The following is a 17,037-nucleotide window of genomic DNA, read 5'->3' as shown; positions in this document are numbered from 1 at the left end:
TGAAGTCCCCTGTTATCACAAATCTGGCTTTTGCAACTCTGTAATTTCCCTGCAAATTTGTTCCTCTCTCTCCTTCCCACTAGTTGGTGTACTATAGAATACACCCAGTAGTGTTTCTTAACTCTAACCAAATTGATTCTGTCCTTGAACCCTCCAAGACACCCTCTCTCTCCAGCACTGCAATATTTTCCTTGATCAATAACGCCACCAACCTCTCTTTTCCCCCCCCCCCCCCCCCCCCCCCCCCAATTTCTTTCTTTCTCTATCTTTCCTGCACACCTTGTATCCAGGGATATTTAGTACCCAATCCTGCCCTTTTTTGAGCTAGGTCTCCATTATCGCCACAACATTATATTCCCATGTGGCTAATTGCGCCTGCAGCTCACCAAACTTGGTTACCACGCTGCGTGTGTTTACACACGTGCATTGTAAGTCTATCTTAGACTTTCTTGTACTGTCCCTTAGTCTGGTCCCATCTACTACCATACTATTTCTTGCTCTAGTGCTATCTTTCTCCTTTCCAATGCTACATCTTGGTGCCCAACACACTGCCAAATTAGTTTTAAACCCCCCCACAGCACTAGTGAACCGCTGAGGTGCAACCCGCCCGGCCTGTACAGGTCCCACCTCCCCAAGAACTGGTCCTAATGCCCCAGGAATCTAAAGCCTTCCCTCCTGCACCATCTCTCCAGCCACGCATTCATCTGCTGTATCCTCCTACTCTATACTCGCTAGCACGTGGCACCGGGAGTAATCTGGAGATTACTACCTTTTTGAGGTCCTGCTTCTTAATCTCTTTCCTAACTCCTTAAAATCTGCCTGCAGGACCTTATCCCTCTTTCTACCTATGTCGTTGGTGCCGATATGCACCACGACCTCTGACTGTAGACCATCCCCCTCCTGAATGTTCTGCAGCCGCTCAGTGACATCCTTGACCCTGGCACCAAGGAGGCAACATACCATCCTGGAATCATGTCGGTGGCTGCAGAAATGCCTGTCTGTTCCCCCCAATGATAGAATCCCCTATCACTTGCTCTCCTGACCTTCTCCCTTCCCCCCCCCCCACCCTGGCCCTTGTACAGCTGAGCCACCCATAGTGCTATGGTCTTGGCTCTGGCTGCACTGTGTTCAGAACTGCATACTAGTTAGAGAGTGAGATGCCCTCAGGGGACTCCTGCACTGCCTGCCTGCTGCTCCTTGTCTGTCAGGCAGTCACCCAGTCCCTCTCTGCCTGCACTCTCAAGCTGTGGGATGACCACCTCCAGAAATGTGCTATCCACGTAGCTCTCAGCCTCACTGATGCACTGCAGTGATGCCAGCTGCTGCTCAAGCTCCGAAATCTGGAGCTTGAGCCCCTCCAGCTGATGACACTTCCTGCACCAGTGGTTGTCCAGGACACAGGAAGCATCCTGGAGTTCCTACATGGCATAGGATGCACATTTGATGGGACTGAGGTGCCCTGCCATGCCTCTTTTATTATATTAACTAAACTTACCAAAAATAAACTTAAAGACTTTTTTAAAAAAAAGAACACTCACCAGCTACTTATCAATCAGTTCCTTCCCTTGTGCTGACATCACTTTAGGTGTTTCTTTTCACCTCTCGCCCTGACACGCACACTCCTCTCTCTCTCTCGGGGCTCTCCTTTTACACTGCCCCCGCCTCTCGGGGCTCTCTTTTTACTTGTTGGATAAAGAGCAATGTGTTGAGAGTCTAAATGTTCCATTATAAGTCCCCATAGTTCTCAAACCATATGTGGTACAAAGGAAAAGCAAAATCTGCAAGTTATCACATTAGGGATAGGGAAGCTTTGATAGGTTAAAGTTGTAAGTGAGTTATCAACATTTTTCTCATGAGTATCGATTCAGTGTTTGCTTCTAGGCCTAGTGTGTTGGTACCAATACTCCTATATAGAAAAATAACCATCCTCGTGTTAACTATAAATTATCTTTTTAATTTTTCACTTCAAATTTCTCCCACCACTAGTGCCTCGCTCTTGTGTTAAATAGCTGAAAATACTCTATACAGACCCAACCCAATTTTGGAAACACAAAAATTCATAATTGTTTTTCCATTTTTTTCAAGTAGATATAGTATGAGCATTTTATACACTCACCTTTACACTTTACTGAATTCCTAGTGATACTGATTGAGTTAAACGACTGTGTTTATGGACATACACATAATGAATAATTTAGCCTGTACTCTGGAGAAAAAATAATGTATTGTAATACTTGTCCTGGGATGCCATATATCTTCAGCATCTATGCAAGGACTATTGTCACTTTTTTTTCCACCCGTTAGCCTTTGCCCCATACATACTCTTATTCAGTATTGACTCTAATAAATTAGTACGGCCAAGAAAATTCTAACCCTAACATATTGGTCAAAATGTATTCTATTTTATCTGGCCCTGATTTTTGTTTCAGTTCAGATTGAGACCTGACTGAAGGTTATATATAGTCTGAAGTGTGACAGTGTTTCCTTTCAGTTCCACACTCTGGTTTCTTCTAAACCAGCTCTTGACCAACACTCTGAGTTTGCTGTTTTCTGATAGTTTCACTGTCCAGATGTTGAGAACAGATATCATTTCTTGTGTAGACAAGTTGTTTTTTGAGGAACACTGTGATGGGGGCTTTGGTGAATGCAGTACTGTGGTTAACATTGTTTTTCCCTTGTCTCAGACCAGGTCACTGCAAGTATTTTTGAATGGAAAAACATACATTTTACTTTTTACAAGGTTGTGGAAAACCATTGAACTAGTTTAATATTATTTTCACTATTCAAATCTAGTTATCTTCTGATCACTACTGTAATAAAATTCTACTCCCCATCCCCTTCTGAAGGTGCTAACTTGTGACATATGGTTCAATGGGTGTTGGTCACATTCTATTTCATTGGTGAATTTTCATCTGTAAACTTAGGCTATTTTACTTGGAGGAATCCTAGTTGAGGCTGATCTGTCTTCACTTGACGTCCATACACCTTCTAGTAAGAGTCAGTAGATAACGGAGAGGAGAGGGAACGCTCACTGACTTTGATGTTGCTAATTAGCTGAAAGGCATTGAGCTCAATTATAACTGTCGTACTGCCACGCCAACTGAGACTGGCTAACAGCACAGACAGGAATCAAACCTGCAACCTTCTAGTCTGTATGGTTTAGTTGTACATTGGCTTTACCCAATAAGATTCAGCTCCATCCCCAATGAAGGGTATTGATTATATGGTAGTGTTAATGAGGTACAATTTTTACATTTTTAAGGGATTGTTCTACTGTTCCTCTTTCTGTTCTAACTTTTTTGATTGAAGAAGATGCATACCGGATAACTTGGCTGCAAGACTTTTTTTTCTATTTCTAGTAATAGTGCTTTTAACATAATATAGCTGTGGATTGCACCTAATATCTAATATACATTTCAGGTCCTTAAGGGATTGGAAAACACTGCAGTAAATGGAACATTTCAAATCTTACATATCACCCAATGTGTTTGAAGTATTGGTACAGTAATTCAGTTACTCCAATAGGATTTGAATTTTTAGTCACGTGCCAAACTGCAAACTGTACATTCTTGAGGAATGAGATCCAGCTGTTGCAACAAAATTTTCCACGGCAGTGCTGGCTAATAGACCTGGTATGTGTTTCAACATATTCAAATGCTGTAAATGCAGCTGATTGTTAGCTATCCTCCTGAATCAGTGGAAGGTGACGTGTGCCAAATTGTAGAGTTGGAAAGTGAATGTTTCAAACAGAAGTTTCTTACTTCCAAATATCAGATTGGACTTTACGGGAATGTTTAGTGTAGTTCCCTGTGTGCCCCTAGTTTGGGGAGTCCAAAACTATCGGCCATAAATATAAGATAGTCACTGATAAATCTGATAAGGAATTCAGGAGATACTTCTTTACACAGAGTGGTGAGAATGTGGAACTCGCTACCACATGGAGTAGTTGAGGCGAATAGCGCGGATGCATTTAAGGGAAAGCTAGATAAGTGCATGAGGGAGAAAGGAATAGGATATGTTGATTGGGTTAGATGAAGTAAGGTGGGAGGAGGCTCATGTGGAGCATAAACACCGACATAGACCTTTTGGACCGAATGGTTTGTTTCTGTGCTGTAAATACTGTTGTGTGTGAATGGAGAGCTGATATTTAAATAATGCATTCTAATATGTTTAAAATCATACAGCAGATAAGTCCTATGATATAGTATCAATTTTAAATTACATGTAGCTTCTACATGCTGCAATGTAATATGCATAACTGCTTTTCTGTATTGATTCTACATTAACCCTTTAAGCACCACATTTACTCTATGCTTTAGACACTAGAATATATTTGACTTTATTCACTTGGATAATTAAGAGTTGCCATCGTACATTTAAAGCACATCAAATCTGATGCATTTCAGTGGAGAAGGTGGGATGGCCCAATATGCTTTAAATCAATTCACGTCTCTTCAAATTTTAATTTTGAATTATGTCCAATTTGAAAATTGGTTTGAACCTTGGATCAAACTAAAGTTGGGGATCCAGATTTCCTCCCTTTTAGCAAGGATCTCTGATACTTAACTAGGAGAGGTGATAGCAAGAAAAGCAAATGGAGAGAGGCATGCATGATAGTCATGCGTCTCTTGAGCTTTGCTTCCCCCTGATCCATTTTACCTACTACCCCTGACCCATACTGACCTCCATTGGCTCCCTATCATTACGTTTCACTGAAATCCTAGTGACAACCCTGATGCGATGTAGTATCAGTGCAACAGTGTTATTAGAAAGGAGGAAAACTAATTAAACGAATTGGGATGTCCTGAGGTTGTGAAAGGTACTATATAAATGCAAGTTTGTTATTTCCTTCCTTTTGTTAGAGGATGGTTTTTATTTATGATTAGATGTTCTAGCATTCAAATTCAATAAGGCTCTTGAGGTTTGAGGTAAAGTCTTAAACGTACTTAAGATAATATTTACAACCACACCTGATGGTTGGAGACTTAATTGCGTTACAGTTCTGAGCACAGCATACAGATTGATCAAACCTTTACGATTACAAATACTCATTACAGTCTGCCACTTTATACATTTCTATTACCCTGACTACATGACAATTCGCACATTTCTGCATTACACAATTATACCAAAAGTTAAAATACAACTCCGTATAAGAATCATCTAATTGAACCTATACGTTATCAATAATTTCAGTTATAAGATGGTTTCCATACTAAGAACCTCTTTTTCTGTTGGGCTAACGAGATCAGTATAACTCCCTTACTTTGTTATCTTATCAATAATTTCACTCTTGTTACATATTTCTGTTCCACCAAGTGACACCTTTGTCTTTTGATTCTGTACCATCCAGCACCAGCTAAATCCCCCATTCTACAGAAGCCCCAATTACAAAGATAATATTTACCCAGATGTTTTCCTTTTGCAAGACTAGCTTTTGTCCTCACACCCATTATCAGTGACTACAGCTCCTTGAAACTTAGGAACCAGTATGCAATGGCATGTTTTTAATTAAGTTCCATCATTAAGTAGGTGATTATTTCATACTGAAACTTGCCAGAGCTATGCAAGCAGTCTTAGTTCAAAAGTTCAATGGTCACGACTTTAAAATTTTCCCTGCTTAACAAACAACGGTTATATTTACTACAATATAAAGAAAAATCAATATCAGTATTACATAGCACACTTCAAGTCAGTCTGATTAACTTTCCTTACACTTCCTTCTCTTCTTTGCTTCTTTCTTTTGCTTTCTTACTTTTAAAAAAAAACACGGTCATGGTAGTGAAGTATTGTTCATGCCGCATCCTCTCCCACCTGAACAAATGGAATCTTTGGGCGAATACTGGAAGGCACTCTCTTTTGGATGTGCACAAAATCCAATTCTACAGGCAGAATGTGATGTCGATAATAAATGTTGCTCAAATCCGGTCAAACCCGACTGCACCTTTCCATTTGGGACTTGCCCATGCTAAATCCCAACGCAGAAAAACTTCTATGTTTCATCCTCACCGCAGTTCATTATATAGTGCAACTGACAAAGTTGCAGATTGTGTACAAGGGTCCCTTAGAGGCAGAGACCAGAGAAATTATAATGGGGAATAAGGAAATGGTTGCGACGTTAAACAAATATTTTGTATCTGTCTTCACGGTAGAAGACTCAAAAAAAAAAAATACCGGAAATAGTGGGGAGCCAAGGGTTTAATGAGAGTGAGCAACTTAAAGCAATTAAGATTAGTAAAGAAAAAGTACTGGAGAAATTAATGGGACTAAAAGCTGACATCCCCTGGACCTGATGGCCTACATCCTAGGGTTTTAAAAGAGGTGGCTGCAGCGATAGTGGTGCATTGGTTTTGATCTTCCAGAATTCCCTAGATTCTAGAACGGTTCCCGTGGATTGGAAGGTAGCTAATGTAACCCCGCTATTGAAAAAAGAAAGGAGGGAGCGAGAAAACGGGGAACTACAGGTCAGTTAGCCTGACATCAATAGTAGGGAAAATACTAGAATCTATTATTAAGGATGTAGTAACGGGGCACTTAGAAAATCATAAAACAGTGTTGACTCTGCCTAATCATATTATTGTAAACAATTTTACAACACCAAGTTATAGTCCAGCAATTTTATTTTAAATTCACAAGCTTTCGGAGGCTTCCCCCTTCCTCAGGTGAACGATTCACATCGTTCACCTGAGGAAGGGGGAAGCCTCCGAAAGCTTGTGAATTTAAAATAAAATTGCTGGACTATAACTTGGTGTTGTAAAATTGTTTACAATTGTCAACCCCAGTCCATCACCGGCATCTCCACATCATAATCATATTATGAAAGAGAAATCATGTTTCACAAATCTATTAGACTTTTTTGAGGCTGTAACTAGTAGGGTAGTTAAGGGGGAACCAGTGGATGTAGTCTTTGGATTTTCAAAAGGCATTTGATAAGGTGCTGCACCAGATTAGGGCTCATGGGATTGGGGGTAATATATTAGCGTGGATTGAGGATTGATTAATGGATAGAGAAGAGAGAGTAGATTTGGATGTCCTTGTACACGAATCACAGAAAGTTAACATGCAGGTACAGCAAGCAATTAGGAAGACAAATGCTATGTTAGCTTTATTGTAAGGGAGTTGGAGTATAAGAGTAAGGAGGTCTTGCTACAATTTTATAGGGCTCTGGTGAGACCACACCTGGAGGACTGTGTACAGTTTTGGTCTCCCAACCTAAGGAAAGATATACTTGCCTTTTAGAGGGGGTGCAACAAAGGTTCATTAGATTGATTCCCAGGATGAGAGGGTTGTCCTATGAGGAGAGATTGAGTAGAATGGGCCTATATTCTCTGGAGTTTAGAAGAATGAAAAGTGATCTCATCAAAACATGTAAAATTCTTAAAGGGCTTGACAAGGTAGATGTTGAGAGGCTGTTTCCCCTGCTGGAGAGTCTATAAACTAAGGGGCCATAGTCTCAAGATAAGGGGTCGGCCATTTATGACCGAGATGAGGAAAAATTTCTTCACTCAGAGGGTTGTGAATGCTCAGTCGCTAAGTATATTCAAGACTGAGGTCAATAGATTTTTGGACATAAGGGAATCAAGGATATGGGGATAGGGCAGGAAATTGGAGTTGGGGTAGAAAATTAGCCATAATCTTATTGAATGGTGGAGCAGGCAACTCCTGCTCCTAGTTCACTGTGATATTGTATGTATGAAACATTTGCAAATAAAAAGATAAGTTTTTGGAAACCCTTTCATGACCTGTTTATTTCACTTTAAAATGAATGGCATTAGCCCACGTGGGGCGACACGAGAAGTGGGAATGATCGTAGATTCAACGATTAGCTACTGTGCTCATTGCTGATCAATAAAGCAAATGGAATGCTGAGCTATCGTGCCACATCAGTAGAGTACAAGACTTGGGCCACCCTGCTGATACTGTACAGTCACTGCCCAGATTACACCTTGAAAACTGTATTGACTGCTAGTCACCAAGGCAGTTGGGAAAATTCCAAAATAAAACCAGAAAATGCTGGAATCACTCAGCAGGTGAGTTCTCTCCACAGATGCTGACTGACCTGAGTATTTCCAGCATTTTCTGTTTTTTTTTTATTTCCAGCACCTGCAGTTTTTTTGCTTTTTTGGGAAATACTAAAAGCTGATATTGGTGCTGAGAAGGCCCTGAAGCTGATTCTCCATACCATAGGAATGAAATATAAGGGAAGATTAGAAAAACTCTTTAGCTTTGAAAGGAGGTGAATGAGAGATAACAGAAGAGATTTTTTTTATTTTTTTTTATTCGTTCACGGGATGTGGGCGTCGCTGGCAAGGCCGGCATTTATTGCCCATCCCTAATTGCCCTCGAGAAGGTGGTGGTGAGCCGCCTTCTTGAACCGCTGCAGTCCGTGTGGTGACGGTTCTCCCACAGTGCTGTTAGGAAGGGAGTTCCAGGATTTTGACCCAGCGACAATGAAGGAACGGCGATATATTTCCAAGTCGGGATGGTGTGTGACTTGGAGGGGAACGTGCAGGTGGTGTTGTTCCCATGCGCCTGCTGCCCTTGTCCTTCTAGGTGGTAGAGGTCGCGGGTTTGGGAGGTGCTGTCGAAGAAGCCTTGGCGAGTTGCTGCAGTGCATCCTGTGGATGGTGCACACTGCAGCCACAGTGCGCCGGTGGTGAAGGGAGTGAATGTTTAGGGCGGTGGATGGGGTGCCAATCAAGCGGGCTGCTTTATCTTGGATGGTGTCGAGCTTCTTGAGTGTTGTTGGAGCTGCACTCATCCAGGCAAGTGGAGAGTATTCCATCACACTCCTGACTTGTGCCTTGTAGATGGTGGAAAGGCTTTGGGGAGTCAGGAGGTGAGTCACTCGCCGCAGAATACCCAGCCTCTGACCTGCTCTCGTAGCCATAGTATTTATATGGCTGGTCCAGTTAAGTTTCTGGTCAATGATGACCCCCAGGATGTTGATGGTGGGGGATTCGGCCATGGTAATGCCGTTGAATGTCAAGGGGAGGTGGTTAGACTCTCTCTTGTTGGAGATGGTCATTGCCTGGCACTTCGCTGGCGCGAATGTTACTTGCCACTTATTAGCCCAAGCCTGGATGTTGTCCAGGTCTTGCTGTATGCAGGCTCGGACTGCTTCATTATCTGAGGGGTTGCGAATGGAACTGAACACTGTGCAGACATCAGCGAACATCCCCATTTCTGACCTTATGATGGAGGGAAGGTCATTGATGAAGCAGCTGAAGATGGTTGGGCCTAGGACACTGCCCTGAGGAACTCCTGCAGCAATGCCCTGGGGCTGAGATGATTGGCCTCCAACAACCACGACCATCTTCCTTTGTGCTAGGTAGGACTCCAGCCACTGGATAGTTTTCCCCCTGATTCCCATTGACTTCAATTTTACCAGGGCTCCTTGGTGCCACACTCGGTCAAATGCTGCCTTGATGTCAAGGGCAGTCACTCTCACCTCACCTCTGGAATTCAGCTCTTTTGTCCATGTTTGGACCAAGGCTGTAATGAGGTCTGGAGCCGAGTGGTCCTGGCGGAACCCAAACTGAGCATCGGTGAGCAGGTTATTGGTGAGTAAGTGCCGCTTGATAGCACTGTCGACGACACCTTCCATCACTTTGCTGATGATTGAGAGTAGACTGATGGGGCGGTAATTGGCCGGATTGGATTTGTCCTGCTTTTTGTGGACAGGACATACCTGGGCAATTTTCCACATTGTCGGGTGGATGCCAGTGTTGTAGCTGTACTGGAACAGCTTGGCGAGAGGCGCAGCTAGTTCTGGAGCACAAGTCTTCAGCACTACAGCTGGGATGTTGTCAGGGCCCATAGCCTTTGCTGTATCCAGTGCACTCAGCCGTTTCTTGATATCATGTGGAGTGAATCGAATTGGCCGAAGACTGGCTTCCGTGATGGTGGGGATATCGGGAGGAGGCTGAGATGGATTATCCACTCGGCACTTCTGGCTGAAGATGGTTCCAAACGCTTCAGCCTTGTCTTTTGCACTCACGTGCTGGACTCGTCCATCATTGAGAATGGGGATGTTTGCAGAGCCTCCTCCTCCCGTTAGTTGTTTAATTGTCCACCACCATTCACGACTGGATGTGGCAGGACTGCAGAGCTTTGATCTGATCCGTTGGTTGTGGAATCGCTTAGCTCTGTCTATAGCATGTTGCTTCCGCTGTTTAGCATGCATGTAGTCCTGAGTTGTAGCTTCACCAGGTTGGCACCTCATTTTTAGGTATGCCTGGTGCTGCTCCTGGCATGCTCTTCTACACTCCTCATTGAACCAGGGTTGATCCCCTGGCTTGTTGGTAATGGTAGAGTGAGGAATATGCCGGGCCATGAGGTTACAGATTGTGCTGGAATACAATTCTGCTGCTGCTGATGGCCCACAGCGCCTCATGGATGCCCAGTTTTGAGCTGCTAGATCTGTTCTGAATCTATCCCATTTAGCATGGTGGTAGTGCCACACAACACGTTGGATGGTGTCCTCAGTGCGAAGACGGGACTTCATCTCCACAAGGACTGTGCGGTGGTCACTCCTACCAATACTGTCATGGACAGATGCATTTGCGACAGGTAGATTGGTGAGGACGAGGTCAAGTAAGTTTTTCCCTCGTGTTGGTTCGCTCCCCACCTGCCGCAGGCCCAGTCTGGCAGCTATGTCCTTCAGGACTCGGCCAGCTCGGTCAGTAGTGATGCTACCGAGCCACTCTTGGTGATGGACATTGAAGTCCCCCACCCAGAGTACATTTTGTGCCCTTGCTACCCTCAGTGCTTCCTCCAAGTGGTGTTCAACATGGAGGAGGACTGATTCTTCAGCTGAGAGAGGGTGGTTGGTGGTAATCAGCAGGAGGTTTCCTTGCCCATGTTTGACCTGATGCCATGAGATTTCATGGGGTCCAGAGTCAATGTTGAGGACTCCCAGGGCCACTCCCTCCTGACTGTATATCACTGTTACGCCACCTCTGGTGGGTCGGTCCTGCCGGTGGGTCAGGACATACCCAGGGATGGTGATGGAAGAGTCTGGGACGTTGGCTGAAAGATATGATTCTGTGAGTATGGCTATGTCAGGCTGTTGCTTGACTGGTCTGTGGGACAGCTCTCCCAATTTTGGCACAAGTCCCCAGATGTTAGTAAGGAGGACCTTGCAGGGTCGACTGGGCTTGGTGTTTTGCCGTTGTCGTGTCCGGTGCCTAGTGGTCCGATGCCAGGTGGTCCGTCCGGTTTTATTCTTATTATGACTTTTCGTAGCGAGATTTTACAACTGAGTGGCTTGCTAGGCCATTTCAGAGGGCAATTAAGAATCAACCACATTGCTGTGGGTCTGGAGTCACATATAGGCCAGACCGGGTAAGGGCGGCAGGCTTCCTTCCCTAAAGGACATTAGTGAACCAGATGGGTTTTTACGACAATCCAGTAGTTTCATGGCCATCATTACTGATACTAGTATTTTAATTCCAGATTTTTATTTAATTAATTGAATTTAATTAATTAATTGAATTTAAATTCGCCAGCTGCCGTGGCGGGATTTGAACTCATGACTCTGGATTTTAGTCCAGGCCTCTGGATTACTAGCCCAGTAACATAACCACTATGCTACCGTACCCTATAAAGATACTACATGTAATAGATTAATTTTAGAGCACTTTTTCAAGTTAACCATTTCTGTGGGACATGAGGACATTGGTGTAAACTGGTAAAGGCAAATTCAGGTCTGATGTCAGAAGTATATTTTCACACACATACCTGGAATAATGATCTGGGTAGGATAGTGGAGGCATAACCTCTGGAATCATTCAAGATGCAGTTTGATGCTGTAACGGAGTCCATAGGTTTCTATGGGAGGATAGGCCGAATTGCTTCTCTCATCTGTACTTGTGAAAATGAACACCTAGTGAGTTGTCATAGCCTGACATGCTGTGGTTTTTGTAACCAAAGGTGACTGGTGTGGTTGCGACACCAAGTAGCATGATTTTCAGGTAAATTTTCTGTAACAAATCACTAGCCTAATGAATGAGAAGTACTGAGTATTAGAAGGTATTGCATACTTTGCTCTGTGCATAGATGTGTGGAGCTCTGTCTCCTCCCATTCCCATTAGTGCCCACTGCAGCCGTCTGCTTGTGATGCTTACTGTGGGATATAACCCATTTAAATTTTTATTGCCATAATCTGTGAAATGCAAATTGAGTTTCCTTCCCAATTATTTTTCAGCATTTTTGAATCTGTCACCAGAATCCTCCTCACTTCACCTTCAGATATTTTGCTCTAACAGGATACTGTGGTACATGAGGATATACATGTGCTGTGACAGGATACTTTATGTCCTATAATAATGACATCTAGTGACAACGCAGGGTATTGTAGAAAAGTAATTGCAAAATAGCTGCATACATTGAGCAATGAAAAACTGATGCTTATCTCAGCAGGGCAGGCAGCAGCTGAAAGAGAGGGGTTAATATAGTGGATGATATTCTTCATTATAACATACATGTAAAGTGTACTCACCTGGGTTATTTAGCGTTTTAGTGCCAGTATGCTACAAGAAAAATGACGTTGAAGCTAATACGATTTAATATGCGATGCTCTTAACTCGTCACCTCAAATTACTTAACACCTACACTGCCAGTGCTTCACTCGAGGGTTAGATGGTGTTTGGAGTAAGTTCAGAAAGCCAAAATCTATAATTGTTACTTCACATGGGTATAGTATGAACATTTCATACCCACCTTTGTGGTTTAGTGAATTTCCAGTGACAACACAGGAAAAGTAGAGACTTATTCTACTTGTATCTTGGCCATAATACCATGGTTTTTCTTGACACTTGGGTGCAGCTAAGAGTAATCTGAATGCTCTTGCAGACCATGACTTGTGCATTGATGCTCATTGTAGTTTTATGCCTCTGCTTTTTCTTGTACTCCTATAATAATTCAGTTATGCAGTGGTGAACAAATGAGTAAGAATGTTAAATTGTCTACTCATAGGGATAAGAACATAAGAAATAGGAGCAGGAGTAGGCCAATCGGCCCTTCGAGCCTGCTCCGCCATTCAATAAGATCATGGCTGATCTGATCCTAACCTCAAATCTAAATTCATGTACAATTTCCTGCCCGCTCCCCGTAACCCCTAATTCCTTTTACTTCTAGGAAACTGTCTATTACTGTTTTAAATTTATTCAATGATGTAGCTTCCACAGCTTCCTGGGGCAGCAAATTCCACAGACCCATTACCCTCTGGGTGAAGAAGTTTCTCCTCATCTCAGTTTTGGAAAAGCAGCCCCTTATTCTAAGATTATGCCCCCTAGTTCTAGTTTCACCCATCCTTGGGAACATCCTTACCGCATCCACCCGATCAAGCCCCTTCACAATCTTATATGTTTCAATAAGATCGCCTCCCATTCTTCTGAACTCCAATGAGTAGAGTCCCAATCTACTCAACCTCTCCTCATATGTCCGCCCCCTCATCCCCGGGATTAACCGAGTGAACCTTCTTTGTACTGCCTCAAGAGCAAGTATGTATTTTCTTAAGTATGGAGACCAAAACTGTATGCAGTATTCCAGGTGCGGTCTCACCAATACCTTATATAACTGCAGCAATACCTCCCTGTTTTTATATTCTCTATCCCCCTAGCAATAAAAGCCAACCTTGTTGGCCGCCTTGATCACCTGCTGCACCTGCATACTAACTTTTTGATTTTCTTGCACTAGGACCCCCAGATCCCTTTGCACTGCAGTACTTTCCAGTTTCTTGCCATTAAGATAATAACTTGCTCTGATTTTTCCTGCCAAAGTGCATAACCTCACATTTTCCAATATTGTATTGCATCTGCCAAATCTCCGCCCACTCACCCAGCCTGTCTATATCCCCTTGTAGGTTTTTATGTCCTCCTCACTCTCCACTTTCCCTCCCATCTTTGTATCATCTGCAAACTTTGATATGTTACACTCGGTCCCCTCCTCCAAATCGTTAATATAGATTGTAAAGAGTTGGGGACCCAGCACCGACCCCTGCGGAACACCACTGGCTACTGGTTGCCAGTCCGAGAATGAACCATTTATCCCAACTCTCTGCTTCCTGTTAGATAACCAATCCTCCACCCATGCCAGAATATTACCCCCAATCCAGTGATTCTTAATCTTGAGCAATAATCTTTTATGTGGCACCTTGTCGAATGCCTTCTGGAAGTCTAAATACACTACGTCCACTGGTTCCCCTTTATCCACCCTGTACGTTATGTCCTCAAAGAACTCAAGCAAATTTGTCAGACATGACTTCCCCTTCGTAAAGCCATGCTGACTTTGTCCTATTAAATTATGTTTATCCAAATGTTCCGCTACTGTCTCTTTAATAATAGACTCCAAAATTTTACCCACCCCAGATGTTAGGCTAACTGGTCTATAATTTCCAGCCTTCTGCCTACTACCCTTTTTAAATAAGGGTGTTACATTAGCAGTTTTCCAATCTGCCGGGACCTTTGCCGAGTCCAGAGAATTTTGGAAAATTATTACCAAAGCATCCACAATCCCTACTGCCACTTCCCTCGAGACCCTAGGATGTAAGCCATCAGGTCCAGGGGATTTATCCGCCTTGAGTCCCATTAATTTACTGAGTACCAATTCCTTAGTGATTTTAATCGTATTTAGCTCCTCCCCCCCCCCCCCCCCCCTCTAGAGCCCCCTGTTTGTCCAGTGTTGGGATATTCTTAGTGTCCTCTACCGTAAAGACTGAAACAAAATATTTGTTCAGCATTTTTGCCATCTCCATGTCTCCCACATGGTTGGTTGATCGTTTTCTAAGATTGCAGTTGTAAGTCTCATTCACTTTTTCACTCCTCCTTTCTTAAATGTGGGAAGGAGAAAGAATTCAGTTTAATAAATCGTTTGCAATGTAAGATGTCTCAAAACTAAGATGACGCTGATGATTTTAAGAGTCTCTGCTTTTTACAGACTAAAAGATTAATAGCAAGTCTTTTAGTCTGCAAGGCCTGTGAAGCAGTTCGTCTATTAATCTAGGAGTAAAGCTTCCCTTGAAATATTAACCAACCTGTTAGGAACATATTAAATGAGAAAAAGTACTATAGACCCACATGTCGCAAACCATTTTAAATCAGAGATTGTACACTTTTTTTTGTATTGCATATAACATTAATACAACAGTGAAATATGTATGTAATTTTTTTCAGAATGTACTAATTCTAATCAAGCTAAAAGGAAATAAATGGCCTGACTCATCTCACATAATCGATGATTCTATATTCTATAATTCATGATGTGCTTTAAGAATATTTTCAAAAGAAAATCCATGCTTCAGCCTAGTACATCTTGGCTTTAGCAATAAAATAGTTTTTGTGCTCCGTTTGTCTTTTCCCCTAATAAAAGCTTATTGTTTTAATTGAATGAAGCGATGCAATTTGACTAATGTTTGTATTATGTAATCTATGACTTTATACAAGGCTGTGGACAATACACTGAATTGTTACCTATCCTAGAAACTACTTGAACGAACTCGGGCTCGCCGAGAGAATCTGCAGAAGAAGATGGCTGAGAGGCCCACAGCAGCTGCTCGACAAATTGCAAAAAGGTCCAGGGAACCGTTGACTGAGGCTAGCAACCAACCATTGGAAGCCACTGAGGAAGGTAAGAGCGTCCTTACTATGTGCTTGATTCTGAGGAAAGATGTCCCGTTGTCCATTAATGAATTATAACAGTAATCCTTTGTTCTGAAGAAGCAGTAGTTTTTCTTAGTATGCTACATGACCTATATACAGGGAGTCTATGTACTCTTAAGTAGCCACATACTCGTAACTTTAAACATGAAATTTTGATATGCTATCTACTGTAATACACCTGGCTAGAGGTAGTGCTCATTTCTACCTGGTATTTGTAAATGACCCAGAAAATGTAGAGAATATTGAAGTTGGGGCACATGTGAAGGACCGTGACCACAGAATGATGACGTTCAATATGAGCTGGGGTTCAAAATTACCAAAGGAATTGGGTACATAACTTTTTAAAAGGTCTAATTTCATTGGAATAAGGGGGCAACTTAAACACATTGGGGCAGGGTGTTCCACTTGTTCTCTCCTGAAGCATTGTTGAACACTTTTAAAGATATAATGTTGAATGTACAGGATAAATATGCACCTAAAAGCAGCAATGAGACACTAAACGGGTATGACTCTAAGTGGACTAATAAACAAATCAAAAGTGAATTAGTGAAAGAAACAACCTCTACAAATCCTGCAGGGAGTAAGGGGATGATGCAATAATGTCAGAGGGTGATTAATGGAACGAAGGGAGGCCTTTTTTTAAAAAACAAGTACAGCTGCAGACACAAAATAGAATAGTAGTTGGAGAAGTGAGAACGGTAAAAGATGCACACAGGCTTGAAACAGAGTGCATGATGGTAAACAATCTGAACAACCACTTCCTTTGAGTATTTACAAGGGAAGGCATGAGCAACATACCCTCCCTAAACAAAGAAAACCCAGGTAAATTTAATGAGGTGGATATCTGAGACAAGTTAAAAGGGCTATAACACACATCTCTAGGATTAGATGGTATTCATCCCAGAGTGCTAAAGGAGACTAGGGAAGAGACTACTGTGGCATTCTGAGAGAGACATTGGACACTGAGGAGGTACCAGTAGATTGAAAATGGGTTAATGTGGTACCTATTATTAAAAAGGACAACAAATCAGCCACAGGTAACTACAGACCCATTAGTTTTATTTCAATCCCATCTTAAATAATCAAATAGATTATCAGTTGTAAATTTATAGGTTATTGGTACAATAAGAACTTGGTTAATAGCAAGGGAAAGGTCCTACCTGACAAACCTCCTGCACTGCTTTGAGTAAGTGACATTGTCGTGAACTGTGGTAAGCCCTACAACGTGTTGTACCTAGACTTCAAAAAGTATGTCAAAGTTCCACATGAAAGGCTATTAGTTAAGCTCAAACCTGCGGGTTTTCAGGATAGATCTTGGGTATGATTCAGAAATTGGCTGACGGATAGAAAACAACGGGTACTTGCTATAGGAGTT

General features: G+C 42.4%; 2 protein-coding genes across 3 annotated transcripts in view; one reads left to right on the top strand and one right to left on the bottom strand.

Annotated features, from left to right (window-relative positions):
- Positions 1-17,037, top strand: part of anln (anillin, actin binding protein) — a 96,658-nt gene that overhangs the window by 5,051 nt on the left and 74,570 nt on the right. For both annotated transcript variants that reach the window (XM_068001302.1, XM_068001298.1), the window contains exon 2: positions 15,483-15,630. In XM_068001302.1, coding sequence (XP_067857403.1) covers positions 15,483-15,630 — 148 coding nt within the window. The remainder of the gene's footprint in view (positions 1-15,482; positions 15,631-17,037) is intronic.
- LOC137335844 (uncharacterized) overlaps positions 1-17,037 on the bottom strand; it is a 58,829-nt gene that overhangs the window by 37,319 nt on the left and 4,473 nt on the right. The gene's annotated exons all lie outside the window — the stretch shown is intronic.

The sequence above is a fragment of the Heptranchias perlo genome, chromosome 2 (genome assembly GCF_035084215.1).
Source record: "Heptranchias perlo isolate sHepPer1 chromosome 2, sHepPer1.hap1, whole genome shotgun sequence".
In the NCBI taxonomy this organism is placed as follows: Eukaryota; Metazoa; Chordata; class Chondrichthyes; order Hexanchiformes; family Hexanchidae; genus Heptranchias; species Heptranchias perlo.
Note: the sequence above shows the minus strand (reverse complement) of the source record. Positions and strands in the feature narration are given on the sequence as shown.